Source organism: Paramormyrops kingsleyae, chromosome 12, assembly GCF_048594095.1.
Source record: "Paramormyrops kingsleyae isolate MSU_618 chromosome 12, PKINGS_0.4, whole genome shotgun sequence".
NCBI lineage: Eukaryota > Metazoa > Chordata > Actinopteri > Osteoglossiformes > Mormyridae > Paramormyrops > Paramormyrops kingsleyae.
The window spans coordinates 2,244,614-2,260,312 of NC_132808.1; the positions used below are offsets into that span (position 1 = coordinate 2,244,614).

At 40.3% G+C, this 15,699-nt stretch overlaps 1 protein-coding gene across 3 annotated transcripts; it reads left to right on the forward strand.

Moving 5' to 3' along the window:
• Positions 1-1,471: 1,471 nt before the first annotated feature.
• Positions 1,472-15,300, forward strand: LOC111838662 (zinc-binding protein A33-like). Of its 3 annotated transcripts, XM_072718509.1 has the most exons (8): positions 1,472-1,663; positions 2,143-2,253; positions 5,722-5,790; positions 6,218-6,286; positions 6,397-6,447; positions 13,841-13,867; positions 14,213-14,266; positions 14,500-15,300. In XM_072718509.1, the coding sequence occupies exons 1-8, from the start codon at positions 1,537-1,539 to the stop codon at positions 15,021-15,023; spliced, it is 1,032 nt and encodes a 343-aa protein (XP_072574610.1). In that variant the 5' UTR covers positions 1,472-1,536; the 3' UTR covers positions 15,024-15,300. The 3 variants fall into 3 exon arrangements, with proteins under 3 accessions (XP_072574610.1, XP_072574611.1, XP_072574612.1); XM_072718510.1 differs by lacking the exon at positions 13,841-13,867; XM_072718511.1 differs by lacking the exon at positions 1,472-1,663 and having other exon boundaries at positions 2,165-2,253; positions 5,745-5,790.
• The last annotated feature ends 399 nt before the right edge of the window (positions 15,301-15,699 follow it).

A 15,699-nucleotide genomic window follows, 5' to 3' on the forward strand; every position in this document is an offset into this window, starting at 1 on the left:
CAAAGGCATGTTTGGAGAAAAAAAGGAGCAGCATTTCATGAAAAGAACACTTTGCCAACTATTAAGCATGAGGGTGGGTCTATCATGCTTTGGGGTTGTGTTGCAGCCAGTGGCACAGGAAACATTGCACGGGTGGAGGGAAGAATGGATTCCACTAAATACCAGCAAATTCTGGAAGCAAACATCACACCTTCTGTAAAAAAGCTAAAGCTAAAAAGAGGATGGCTTCTACAACAGGACAATGACCCTAAACATACCTCGAAATCCACCATGGACTACCTCAAGAGACGCAAGCTGAAGGTTTTGGAATGGCCATCACAGTCCCCTGATTTAAACATCATTAAAAATTTGTGGGTAGATCATTAAAGAGCTGTGCATGCAAGACGACCAAATAATATTACAGAACTAAAACCCTTTTGCAAGGAAGAATGGGAGAAAATCCCAAATACAAAAATTGAAAGACTTTTAGCTGGCTATAGCGTTTTGCAAGCTGTGATATCTTCCAGAGGAGGTGTTACTAAGTACTGATTATGTAGGGTGCCCAAACTTTTGCAGAGTGCCACAGTAATGTTTTTATTTTTTGTCTTTGTTCAATTTATGACATAAAAAGTAACTGCATCAATGTTTGGTGAAAATATTGTGCATTTTTTCTATTTCCTACAGATACTGTGTTTACATCTTTTCCATTAAAAAAATGACAAAAATATGTTATTTATCGAGGGGTGCCCAAACTTTTGCAAAAGACTGTATGCATGTGTGAGTGAATGGTGTGTGAGTGTGCCCTGTGATGGATTGGCACCCCATCCTGGGTTGTTCCCTGCCTTGTGCTCATAGGCTCTTAACCCTGGATAGGAAAAGCAGTTACAGATAATGGATGGATATTATACACAAACATAATGACTTATTATTATTATTATATCCCATATCCTATAATAATTTCTTTTTTTTTTACACCTATAATAATTTTGCCTCCATTCCTGAAGTTTGCATAACTGCATGTCCTGACCAGGAGTGGAGGTCATGTGATTTCCAGCCCCCACAGTAGAGATCCTCCTAGCAGAGGATACCCAGTGTTCTGCAGCCAGGTCCTCTTGGCCGTACCTGGTGGGTGCCCCAATGGAGCATGTGGGGGTGAATGTCCTGGGTCTCTTTTCCCGCACTGAGGCTGGGAGCTGCTACATACTCATGGTCATGGACTACTTCACGAAGTGGCCCGACGCAGTTCCCAACCAGAGTGCCACTTTAGGGTCCCAGAAGAGCTGTAGAATATTATACCTTCAGAATTGTACACAACAACATGTTGTATAAGAACTGGAATAAAACAGCTGCCTTTGAATCAGACTTGACTCTCATGCTTCCTCTTTGCATGTGGACCATGCATGTTCTCTCTGTGTCTGTGTGAGTCCCTCCCCCCACAAACCACCACCACCAGTCCCACCACCAATGCTTCCTGTTATATGAATTAGTGTCTCTAAGCTGCCCATAGTGGGTGAATGAATTCTCATTGCTTTAACTGCTCTTATACTTATACCAGAAATGGATGACATATATGAGAACATCGAGCTGAATTTCACACCTGATCATTCACAGCATTCAGTTAATTTATCTGGATCAGGAAAGCAGTTTACTCCTGTTGGAAGAATCAGTGTCCAGCCAGACTGTGGTGAGAGTAACTTTGATGCTTTTCATACCCTGCATGTATCAGCAGGTTTTCAATGTGTTTTGCTAGTGCACAAATTATTAGCTGTAAGTAAACAGATTTGGTGTTGACCATGGATTAGGTCTGCATTGACAAAAGGGCTAATCTACTAAAGTTCTTATTCTTTAAATTAACCTCTTGCTGAAACTCCTGGATGTAATATCATCGACCTAGATTGACTCCTTGAATGCTGGATGCGTGTAGCGCACATCTGCCTTATTTTATACTTTGCTTTGAACAAAAGCTTCTGCTAAATAAATATCATCATTCTGAGGTGCAATAGCCTCTGACACGGAACACTCAATTTTTAATATGAATTTCATTAAATTAAATCAAGATATGTGCAAGAATCAGTTGTTCAGAAAAACATATGTCTGTATAGGACAGCATGGAAATGTGACTCAGTGTGCTAATAATTACATAATTTAATTTAAAACCTTCAGAACCACGAAGCACTTCTGGCCGAGAGACTCTGTACAAGAGGACATCGGCAGTGTTCATCTCTCTGTGGATCATCACACTGATTATTTTCATCGCTGGACTGAGTGTCCTGTGTAAGTAGTTTAACCGTTGAAGTGTAAACACTGTCAATTATACTGCAGTAGGCTTTAGCTCTAGGGTAAATGAAGGATTATTAAAAGATAATAAAACATCTGTTGTGTATTTATGTGCAATAGGGTGGTCCAAAATTTTTTACTTTCAAAATTCAACCTGCCACCCTATTATTTTCATCTACCACCAAATTTTTTTTTCAATATTATTTAATATTTAGGGTATGCTTAATGCAAGCAAAGTTTCTCATATAAGCGATTATTTCCCTCCGTGGCAGATAATTAACACTATACTGATATAGACATATCCCGACACGAAATACAGATACAGTTGGCCCTCGTTTATCTCGGTTAATCAGTTCCAGACTCGATAGACCACGATAAGTGAATTTCCACAAAGTAGGATTCTTTATTTATAAATCGAATATTTTCGTAGTTAGAGCATAGAAAACCTGTTTATGGCCTTCTATATACGGTTTTTAACATTATTAGAGCCCTCTAGACATGAAATAACACCCTTTAGTCACCATTACACTCATATTACCCAATATATTAGACAAAATAAGAGAAAATAAGACATATTAGATGTTACAAATATATTATTATTATTGTACATTTAATTACGCACACACAGTTCTTACACACAACCACTAACCTTTGAAAATCCATTGTGGGGCTTAGATAAAAGTTCTCAGAAATCGCAAACACAAGAGCAAAGATGCTTCTGATGTATAGCAATGTATCATTTTCATTGTTTTGATCAACTTTTTAATGAATATACTGCGGTGATGGGCGGACTGAGGTATCGCGGGAGCAGAGAAACACGGAAACTCACTTGCCAGGTAAACACACTCTTTATTAGTAGTTATTACAAGTACTACATCTGGCACCGAACGAGCACCGAATAACCCTTTACGCATAAGAAACACAAGGTTGTCAGACACCAAACTGTAAGATGCATACACGGTGGGGGATTTACGGAAGCTAATTACACACGAGGATAGACCGGGTACACACAAGACACAAGTAAACACATGCGGAACAATAAGGAATTAACCATTAACAATAACAGCAACAACACAACAAGGGCTATTTACAACTGCACGCGGGGCATGCTGGGACATGCCCCCCGCCGGTGCTACAATACAAAAAACCACGATAGAGTGAAGCCGCGAAAGTCGAATCTCGAAGTGGCGAGGGACAACTATACATTAAACAGATACATACAACAAAATCATTTAATTACATCCTACTTTATGGGGGTTGGAGGTGGGATTGGCACCTGGAGTTTCATAAACTCCACATTTGGGTGTCAGCACTCTCTGATGCATGCAGACTGGGGATTGGCCAGATCACTGTTCTGTCCTTTTTTGTTCTGGTCGGTCTTATGACTCCCATACTCAGAGAGTAGCTGTTGCTGTAGCGGATCGGCTCCTTCCAATGGTGTCTGATTTAAGTCCTTTCAACAAGAATTTTACGAGACTCAGACTAAGACACTCCTTGGTTGTCTTGTCTGTTGTCTCAGTATATGCTCTGACCGTGGTGAGTGATGCCTCGTTGAGGGAGACATTTTACTGGCAACTTCGATCGGTGGTTCAAAGGTGCCCACGAGGTGACACTCCTCTGGTCATGGGTGACTTCAATGCGACCACTGGTACTAACAGAGCTGGCTATGAGGATTGTGTCAGTCCCCATGGGTCTAGAGACTGGGGTGAGAGTGGCTCCCCGTTCCTCCGGAGAGATTTACTTACCTTGGTAGCGACATTCATTCCTGTAATGGTAATATTAAATGGGGGGTGGGAGGAAAGATTTTTTTTCCATACATTTTTGGACCTCCCTAATGTGCCCTTTTAAATCAGTTTCACTGATTCACTAAAACAGATATATAAGTTGATATTCTATGTTACCCAAACAAAACTCAGAATATATGTGCAACTGTATCTGGTTTTAAACCCACTGACATTTTTGTATGTAAAATGTAGGAGAAATACAGAGTCAGAACAGTTTATTAATACAATATACACTCACCTAAAGGATTATTAGGAACACCCTACTAATACGGTGTTTGACCCCCTTTCGCCTTCAGAACTGCCTTAATTCTATGTGGCATTGATTCAACAAGGTGCTGAAAGCATTCTTTAGAAATGTTGGCCCATATTGATAGGATAGCATCTTGCAGTTGATGGAGATTTGTGGAATGCACATCCAGGGCACAAAGCTCCCGTTCCACCACATCCCAAAGATGCTCTATTGGGTTGAGATCTGGTGACTGTGGGGGCCATTTTAGTACAGTGAACTCATTGTCATGTTCAAGAAACCAATTTGAAATGATTCGAGCTTTGTGACATGGTGCATTATCCTGCTGGAAGTAGCCATCAGAGGATGGGTACATGGTGGTCATAAAGGGATGGACATGGTCAGAAACAATGCTCAGGTAGGCCGTGGCATTTAAACGATGCCCAATTGGCACTAAGGGGCCTAATGTGTGCCAAGAAAACATCCCCCACACCATTACACCACCACCACCAGCCTGCACAGTGGTAACAAGGCATGATGGATCCATGTTCTCATTCTGTTTACGCCAAATTCTGACTACCATTTGAATGTCTCAACAGAAATCGAGACTCATCAGACCAGTCAACATTTTTCCAGTCTTCAACTGTCCAATTTTGGTGAGCTTGTGCAAATTGTAGCCTCTTTTTCCTATTTGTAGTGGAGATGAGTGGTACCCGGTGGGGTCTTCTGCTGTTGTAGCCCATCCGCCTCAAGGTTGTGCGTGTTGTGGCTTCACAAATGCTTTGCTGCATACCTCGGTTGTAACGAGTGGTTATTTCAGTCAAAGTTGCTCTTCTATCAGCTTGAATCAGTCGGCCCATTCTCCTCTGACCTCTAGCATCAACGAGGCATTTTCGCCCACAGGACTGCCGCATACTGGATGTTTTTCCCTTTGCACACCATTCTTTTGTAAACCCTAGAAATGGTTGTGCGTGAAAATTCCAGTAACTGAGCAGATTGTGAAATACTCAGACCGGCCCGTCTGGCACCAACAACCATGCCACGCTCAAAATTGCTTAAATCACCTTTCTTTCCCATTCTGACATTCAGTTTGGAGTTCAGGAGATTGTCTTGACCAGGACCACACCCCTAAATGCATTGAAGCAACTGCCATGTGATTGGTTGATTAGATAATTGCATTAATGAGAAATTGAGCAGGTGTTCCTAATAATCCTTTAGGTGAGTGTATAACAATGAGTAATACATTTATACATATATACTGTTATACATTACAGTCTAACAACTCCATGGTAGTAATATTCATTTTAAATTGTTGTGTATACTTGTCCTAGACTACTCGGGTGGGGTGTACCCTGAAATTCCTTAGATAGGTTACAAGTTCACAGAAACCCTGGTATGGATGGTGGTGGTACTGGATGGTAGAAATCACTGTTAAAGTTTCTTTTGGTTTTCTAGTAATACAAAAATCTGACCTGCAGAATCAGCTGAAGGATTTACAAAGGATAACCTCAAACAATATGTCTGGTGAGCATTACTGATAGATACTGTATACCTACTCTTAGTATTTGCCTGTATGAATACTCATCTATCAGAAATGCAGACAGAACTGGAAAATAACCAGCCAGTGACTAAGAACAAGGGAATCTCAGATCTGATGGAATATTTACAGGTTATCTATACCTACATGTATACTAATCAGTCTTAGACATTTATAAAGTGTTTTCCTAGTGCTGAAATCCGATGTCATGAAATTGTAAAACCAAAAAATATCACAATGTAATTTTTTCACATTTATTGTTCAGCCCTAAATAGATATCTGTTCATGTACTGTGGATGTGATCCTGGGGGGGGGGATCATAAACAATACCTCTGAGTTCACTGTCTTTCATGTACATGCAAGTTTGGAATTCTGCATCTGCTCTCTGTTTTTACCCATCTTAATAATTATCAGAAATGCAGGCACAACTGGAAGACAAGGACAAGCAGCTAGAGACTAAGAACAGGGAAAACTCAAATCTGAGTGAGTGTTTTACAGGCTGTCTGCTCATACATGTACTCTAATCAGTCTTAAATATTTGTGAAATATTGTGATTGTGCTTAAATCCATTTTGTTAAAATACTGTATAATAGTCCAACAGAGATCTGACTTGCAGAATGAGGTGAAGGAGCTACAGCCCATTGGTAAGTTTCATTAACCTTCACCCATTCCTTTGCGCACAGTTTTGTACAATAATGGGCCTTCACCAATATCATCTTAAGTTTTTTTCTTAAATTTGTTATTGAGAAAGGTCCTAACAAAATCCTAATTCTTCATCAGATTCATGATGAGTTCTTAAACCGCAGAATTGTTCGCAAATGAGTTCTTATAATGATGAATCCAACTGTCCTCTTAAATTGAAAGCACATGCCAGTTTTTCATAATTAGTAAAGGTAAATGCCCCACCAATCCCTAGAAAAGGGCATGAAACTGCAGGTCGTGGCAGGGGCATTGGGGAGAGGGTTGCTGAGGGTGTGGCAGCACCCCCTGATGTTTGGGCCTGGGTCTTGTCATTAAATTTACTAACACTAGTAAATAAAATATTTCTTTTTAAATGACTATATATATTATCGGGATATTGAAGGGTATTATACTTTTGAGAGTAAATAAAAGAAAATGATGCAGTCACGGAAACTATTCCCATACTCTTGGCCTTGTGCACATACAAAAAACAAAAATTAAGAAGGGAAGTTGAGAGGTACGCTATAAATGCCCGAATAAAAAAAAATGGAGGGTAGAGCATTGGACTTAAATGTTAAGAAAAACTTGAGTAGTTCTGAAGTGGAGGTACCGCTGCAGGAAGTGAACAGCAAATGGGCTGTCATTTCATGGCATCAGTAGTGGATATAAAATAAAAAGATGCGTGGGATGTTATAATGCGTACTTGTTTTATTAATTTAATAATAATTTTGTTAACAATTATTATTTATGAACAATTCAAAATATCAGAAATAATAAAATTATTATTGTAATTTAAATCCCATAATGGTACAATTTAAGAAAACTCAATAAGCAATTATTCTGCACAAACTTGTCAGTATTCAAATGTGCATAAGTGTGTTTTTGAGTGTGCGTAGATTCTATTCTTACCTAATGACAAATCCCAAGTTAGAAAACACTGATAATCTCAATTTTTGTGAAACCTGCAAATGTGAGTTTTAAAAAGAAATTTAATAATGGTTGGTGAATGAGGTCCATTCAATCTTTCTCTAAATATGAAGTTAGGCTGATCCAGGATCCAGTTGTGTGTGACAGATCATACTGTAAGGATCAGTCCCTGTGTTGTTCTGCTCTGGCCAACATTTCCCTGTTTGGCTAGTGGATATCACTGGTCTCCTGTTCTGTTCCTTGTATTACCCAAGGTTTACCTCAGCTAATATCCTAGATTCCTTTTTCCTTTGGGCCACTATGTGGCTGAATGAGTTGAATGTGTAGCTGCAAGCCAAGCATCCCATACCGTTGTGAGTTATTTTGAAGATTTACTATGTTTCTGTCCTGAAACTCTGTTTTTGGTCACCCCACATTAATCACATTCCTTGTATTTATGCCTTCTAGATTAGTCTTTAGTGTCTTTGTTCTTGGTTACCCTGCCTATGCCCATCTTGTACCTATGACCTATGGTCCTTGTATTTCCTTGTGTTTGAATCCCAATGTTACCGACCAGTCTGGTGAATTGAGAGACAATCCACATTGCAGCACAAACAAACAATGGACTTTTCTAAAAAAAAATGCATTAAACAAAAGGAACCACAAGGGGTCAAAAGTACAATAAGTAAACGACAAACACTAATGCAGGAAGCAACACAGGAACAACTATAGCAGAACAGTAGCAAACACAGGGTAACAGCAGCTACAAACACACAATGACTAAATGGAGAACAGAGTAATGGCAGGCACATTAATACACTTAATGAGGGCTTCAACAAGGGACAGGTGTAGGCAATAATCGATATTATACTATAGGGTTGAGACACAGGCAAGGGTCATAATCACAATGTACTCAAACACTGGCCAAGCAGGAACTGATTCTGACAGTACCCCTCTCCTAATATGTACTCTGGGTGCAAGAGGTACTGCCAGTACTGGAAAAAGGCACACAGGACTAGAAACAAAGCAGATGAAGAGGGAAGGACAGGACAACAATGAACCATCAATGAAAACCATGGAACGGGAAAGACTGCTTGAGGACAGGGCACAACAAGGGAATCAGAACAGACAGATGGAACAGCAGGAATTGGGTCAGGGTAAACAGAATAGGGAATACCATGGGAGACCCGGGGACCTGGACACACAGCCTAGGGACAGGACTTGGTACATGAGGAACTGGGGGGATAGGACCTGGGAAATGATACAGGGACCAGGGCTGAGCAGGGGGGGTCATGAGTGGAGGAACAAAGGGAACAGGACCAAGAAGCAAGGAAGTAAACAGATAAATAAAACTGGGTAGACCAAGGCCAGAGTGTGGTCTACAGGACATTGGGGTTCTGACAATGGACTCAGGGAAAAACAAGGGACGTTGGGTGGTGGAGCTCTGGTGGACCAGGGGTGGCACTGCAGGAGTAGACAAGGACATGACAGGAGCTGGTGAGGACAGGACAGGCATGTCTGGAGTGTGCACCACAGGGCCATGGGAAATCTGAGAAAGGCCTGGGGGCTGGGATGGTTCCTGGCAGTGGGTCTGGGGAACACCAATGGTGTCCATAATCACAAAGGACTCAAACACTAATAAAGGGGTGACCAGCAACACCTGTTGGCCATGCGGGGAGTGATCCTGACACCCTAGCTTTTCGATGATTGTTAATTACCCACATCTGTCCCTTGTTTCCATCTTGTTATCAATGTGTATACTTGCCTGTCCATGCCCTGTTCCTCTCTTGGTTATTTTAGTTGATGCCCCTCACTGTGAACCTCTTCCTGGTTTGTTAGATATCTATGTGTTGCCCTGATTTTCAGTATAAATTCTAGTAAGTTCCAGTGTTGTCTATCTGCCTGTGTTTCAGCCCATCATAATCTCTTTTGTCTTGTCTGGTTTTGATAAAGTTACCCTTTGTCTGGAAAGCTGCGTTGTGGACTGCTATTCATGCTCTGCTGTAACACCTATGGCAGCTACACTGCTAGTCAAAGGTTTTTAAACACCCTATATTTTATCATTTTTTGGTTACATTTTGGTTAAGCTATGCACTCATTGTAAGTATCCAGTCAGAACTACACTGCTCAAAAAAATTAAAGGAACACTTTGAAAACACATCAGGAAAAAATCGTTCTGATATCTATAATAATATGGACTGAGTAATGTGGTAGGAATAAAAGGATGCCACATCATTTGATGGAAATGAAAATCATCAACCTTGCAGAGGGCTGATTTCAAAGACAAAAAAATGATGCAACAGGCTATTCCATTTTGCTGAAATTTCATTTCAGCAACTCAAAATCGTACTTAGTAGTTTGTATGGCCCCTACGTGCTTGTATGCATGCCTGACCATGTCAGGGCATGCTCCTAATGAGACGACGGATGGTGTCCTGGGGGATCTCCTCCCAGATCTGGACCAGGGCATCACTGAGCTCCTGGACAGTCTGAAGTGCAACCTGACGGCATCGGATGGACCGAAACATAATGTCCCAGAGGTGTTCTATTGGATTTAGGTCAGGCGAGCGTGGGGGCCACAGGAGGCCGGGTATTGTTTTGCACCGGGAGGAACCCAGGACCCACTGCACCAGCGAAGGGTCTGACAATGGGTCCAAGGATTTCATCCTGACACCTAATGGCAGTCAAGGTGCTGTTGTCTAGCCTGTAGAGGTCTGGGTGTCCATCCATGGATATGCCTCCTCAGACCATCACTGACCCACCACCAAACCAGTCATGCTGAACAATGTTACAGGCAGCATAACGTTCTCCATGATTTCTCCAGACCCTTTCCTGTCTGTCACACGTGTTCAGGGTGAACCTGCTCTCATCTGTGAAAAGCACAGGGCGCCAGTAGCAGACCTGCCAATTCTGGTATTCTATGGCAAATGCCAATCGAGTTCCACAGTGCTGGACAGTGTGCACAGGGCCCACTAGAGAACGTGGGTCACTCAGGCCACCCTCATGAAATCTGTTTCTGATTGTTTGGTCGGAGACATTCACACCAGTGGCCTGCTGGAGGTCATTTTGTAGGGCTCTGGCAGTGCTCATCCTGTTCCTCCTTGCACAAAGGAGCAGATACCAATCCTGCTGATGGGTTAAGGGCCTTCTATGGCCCTGTCCAGCTCTCCTAGAGTAACTGCCTGTCTCCTGGAATCTCCTCCATGCCCTTGAGACTGTGCTGGGAGACACAGCAAACCTTCTGGTAATGGCACGTTTTGATGCGCAATCCTGGAGGAGTTGGACTACCTGTGCAACCTCTGTAGGGTCCAGGTGTCGCCTCATACTGATGGTAGTGATACTGACCATAGCCAAATGCAAAACTAGTGGAAAAACAGTCAGAAAACATGAGGGGAAAATGTCAGTGGCCTCCACCTGTTAAACCATTCCTGTTTTGGGGGTCGTCTCATTGTTGCCCCTCTAGTGCAGCTGTTGTTAATTTCATTTACACCAAAGCAGCTGAAGCTGATTAACAACCCCCTCTGCTACTTAACTGACCAGATCAATATCCCAGAAGTTTAACTGAATTGATGCTATAATCTGACGAAAAAGTGTTCCTTTAATTTTTTTTTAGCAGTGTACAGTGGTCCCTCGTTAATCGCGGGAGTTACGTTCTAAAAATAACCCGCAATAGGCGAAATCCGCGAAGTAGGATTCTTTATTTATAAATTTAATATTTTCGTAGTTAGAGCATTGGAAACCTGTTTACGACCTTCTAAATACGGTTTTTAACATTATTAGAGCCCTCTAGACATGAAATAACACCCTTTAGTCACCATTACTTTATGACTGCTGGACACGGAAGCAAGAACGGGGAGACGAGGAATCAGGACTGAAGGGTTTATTTGGAATCACTCCAAATGCAGGACACAGGAACATGTAACATCAAAACGTCAATGACAGACCTGGGGTTATAGACACTGATGTGGACTTCAAACTGAATCAAATTGACAAAACAGCTAGTCACAATCGGGGTTGCATATATGGTTAATAAGGGGGCGTGGCACACATGTCCAAGAGGATCGGACAGGCAGGTCATGACAATTACACTCGTATTACCCAAAATATTAGAAAAAGTAATAGAAAATAAGAAATATTAGACGTTATAAATATCATATTGTTATTATTGTACATTTAATTACAAAGAGCAAAGATGCTTCCGATGCGTAGCGATGTATCATTGTCATTGTCTCGATCAACCTTTTAATCAATAGACAAAAAACCGCGATAGAGTGAAGCCGCGAAAGTCGAAACGCGAAGTGGCGAGGGACGACTGTATATAAAGAAAGAGGAAGATGAAGGGAAATTTGACATGCCATGTACAATTACTTGACTTCAAACCCATTAAGTTGATTTGGGATGTAATGGAAAGAAAGGTCAGAGCTACAGGCAAATAGTGAGTGGGAACTTCTCCAATAGCACTGTAGTGAACCTCGAGTCTTTAACTGATAGTTTGTTGGGCTATTATTACTGTAAAAGGTGGCTGTTTTGAATTTAAATTTAAGATTTAGGTTGTTTTTTATTACATATGTGGTGTTTGTCTTGTAATTTTTAAAGTCAAAATATCTTTATTGTCAACATGACATTTTAAGACATGGACAATAAAGACACAACAAAAAAAGTACAATTATCCACTAATTGGTGGGGAAAGATTGGCATGTAAGCAACAAATCGGCATGTAAGCAGAGTAAAGTAATGAATTGGTATAGTTTCAGAGTTATGAGTCTTGAATTATTTGTCCATTTAACATATTTAGTCTTAGACTGAGAGTGACCAGACTTCATCATCAAAACTTCTTAGGCAAAAAGCAATTTTATGGACCTGCTGGAGGGACTGGTGGTATGCGGTGTTGCAGGACCCAAACCAGGCCATGATGCAGTTTCTAAGGACTCTGTCAGTGGTGCCTCTGTAGAAGGTGGACAGGATGAGAAGTAGCAGTCTCACCTGTCTCAAACGCCACAGAGAGATGTGTTTGGCTCTGGTCCGTCTTGGTCAAGGAGGATATGCTCTATATGCTTCTTCTGGGAGAGATCCTCAGCAAAGTGCACATTCAATTATTTGATGCTCCTGAGGTTTCCAAGAAGGCCATACTCTGAACTGATGAAAGGTATCTATAGTGCATTATAGATGAGAGCTTTATAAAGCATTTATAATGCATAACAGACATGGCTACGTATAATGTGTTATGACTTCTGATAAATTTTTATAGCCATGTTTATGATGCCTTATGAATGCATTATTATTTGTTATGAATGTTTATAAATTACTAAAAACACAGTCTTCAGTAAGGTGTTATCGAAAGGGGTTTTGAGAGTTTAATGGCCACTAGTGCAGCATCGCTTCCTTTTCATCCATGTGGAAACATAGGTGGAGTACATGTGAAGATACTCGAGAACTGAATCATTAGTCCCCTGTGTTGTGGTGTGTACATGTGCCGCGCCGTGCTCATGAGTGGAGTCTCTAAAGGAACTGAGACTTGAAGCCCACTGCTGTATTTTGGATACCATAATTATATATGAATGAGTTTTTTGGTTTTATTTAGGTCAATTACTCTGAGACAATTTGTATTTGGAGTGCTTCTGCTCCAGCTGGCTATATTTTATTATTACTTTGCGCAGTTGGGAAATAAAGAACCCCAAATTATTTGTGTGTCTGTGTGGTATGGTTTACCGCGGCCACGTTTATCACCCACAGGGAACATGCCTGATTACTACTGGCAACGCAAACCAGGCTCTCTCTCACTCCGGTTATACTGGTACCAAATGGCCTGGTACCTTATACTCGAAAAGCAGCCCCACAGGACGCCCCCGGGGACATGGTCATATGTCTTCCAAGTCAGCAATTAACATGTAGACTTGTTAATACATGTAGATACCTTTATAATGCATTATAATGGTCGGAATCAGAATTAAGAATGCTTTGTACGACATTATGAAGGCTTATAGTGCCTTAGAGTAATAACTGTCACTAAATCTTGTAGTGAATGTGGATCATGCTGACTATAACGTTGTACTAGATAATTATTTATGGAAAATGGTTGTGTTTTCAGTATATCAGCTTGTTCTGCATCACACCATTGCTAACTCCATAAAACTCAATTTTAATTCATTTTCCACATTCTGTATCAGATCCTTAAATTGTGGTAGATCATGGAGAATAGGACATGTAGTAGAATGAGGAGGTTGAGGTGTCGTAATGTTTTCTGTAATTAGTGTAATGATGTGTTTGTATGGATTGTTGTTGTAATATATTGGAATCTTAGATTTATGTTTGATCACCTAAGGTGTCCCTGTTTGCTCATCTGTTGAAATATAGGTTATTCGTGCAATGTAAACAGTATTGCAGATATCAGACTTCAGTTTTTTTTCTCTTCATAAAATAAATTTTTTTAAAGACTTGATTTTTATTTCAGCTGAAGATGGCTTTGCTAAATGGTCATGTAAGTTTTTCAATCAGATTTTTTTTTTCAAAATATAACTTCTGCTTGGTTTTCACTCCCTTGAATGCCACTTTCTTCATTTTTATTTTCAGTGTTATTAAATTAAGCTTCTGACTTCTGAGATGGATGAAAATTTCCATTTTCTGTCTCGCAAAATATACTGCTGGCATTATTCTGCTGAGAGTATTAAAGGAAAGTAGACTGCATAAACTTGTTAATATGAATAAATGTCCAAACATCATTGTTAGAAAAAAATGAGGGAAGCATATATGAAAACATTTTGCACATTTGATAATTGCATCAGAGTGAGGCTGCAATCTGACGTCATTAATGGAATCTGTTTAGATAAACAAGGAGCTGTCCAACAACAAGTGTGGAAGTGGATCCGTAAATCAGCAGGTAGGACTGAGTTGATTCAGGTCAGCCACTAAATGTAATAAATGTATTAATGTATTTTTTTCTGAAATGAAGTCAATTTGTGAGGTGTTTAGGAAGAAAATTTCTGTAATCATTTTTAAAGTATAAAGTAATCATTTGTAGTTCTGCTATACTGTTTACTCTCTTCTCAGTTAAACTGTTGCATGATGACCTAGGAAGGAACCCCAGATAACAAAAATATTTATTATTTGTAGCTAATGTCATTCTGGACCCCAGAACAGCGCATCCTAATCTTACCGTTTCTGAGGACGGCAAACAAGTGAGATTCAGTGACCACCTCCTACCTGACAGCCCACTGAGGTTCAGTAATTGGTACGGGATCCAGGGAAAAGAGAGTTTCTCTTCAGGGAGACATTACTATGAAGTTCAGGTTGGGTCAAAGACATGTTATGCTGTTGGTTTTGCAAAAGAGTCTGTCAAAAGGAAGGAGAATTTTAATGAAACCTCAGAGGAAGGCTTCTGGACCTTTACACGGCAGAGGGGGTATGAGATTTCTACAACCCCTCCCAGCTCCCTCTCTCTGAATGAGCCCCCTAACAAGGTGGGGGTTTATGTGGACTATGAGAGGGGGCAGGTTTCCTTTTACAATGCGGACACCAGGTTCCATATCTACTCTTTTAATGGTTACAACTTCAAAGAGAAACTCTATCCAGCTCTAAATCCCTGTAAAAGTTTGACAGTTCCACTGATCATCTCTCCTGTCAGTCACACAGACTGATCTGAAACAGCAGTTTCCAAACAGACAAAGATTAGTGACAATCTGATTATTATAATAATATTGGTCTTATTTTTTTGTTTGCAATTATTCTGTATGTCTGCTGTTAAAAAGAATCATGGTTATTTCCTTTGTGTTGCATCTCATCTCATTTCATATTAAATACAGGAGTTTGTGTGCATTTACTTATTAATTTTAGCTTGTTATAGAACACTTCCAGCTTTTTGATAAATAATAATTGTGCTCCAAGGACCAAAGAATAAACCATGTTTTAACATTATTTTGTCATTTTTTAAAGACGATTTATAGTAGTGTCAAACATACTGTCAGAACTTGCAGATTTTCAATTAAGCTTAGGCACACAGCTGTGTAGAGAAATGTACCTTGTATTTACATCAGGATACTGCTTCTATATCATATTAGCTATACACCTTAAAGCTGTGGTTTTGGTTTGTGGTTGTGTGTGATTTCCTTGAAAGTGAATGTAGCAGGACATTAGTGGGTGTTTCTCTTAGTGTAAGTATGAGTCATTATACGGCTATTAGCCATATAATGACACATACTCCGTTTCTAACTTGTAATACAGTATGCATACAGTAATGTATGTGATGGAATGCAGCTCTACGCAATGCTGTTCTTGTGGCTAGATTTAATTTTCCAATTGTAAAATAACAGCCTT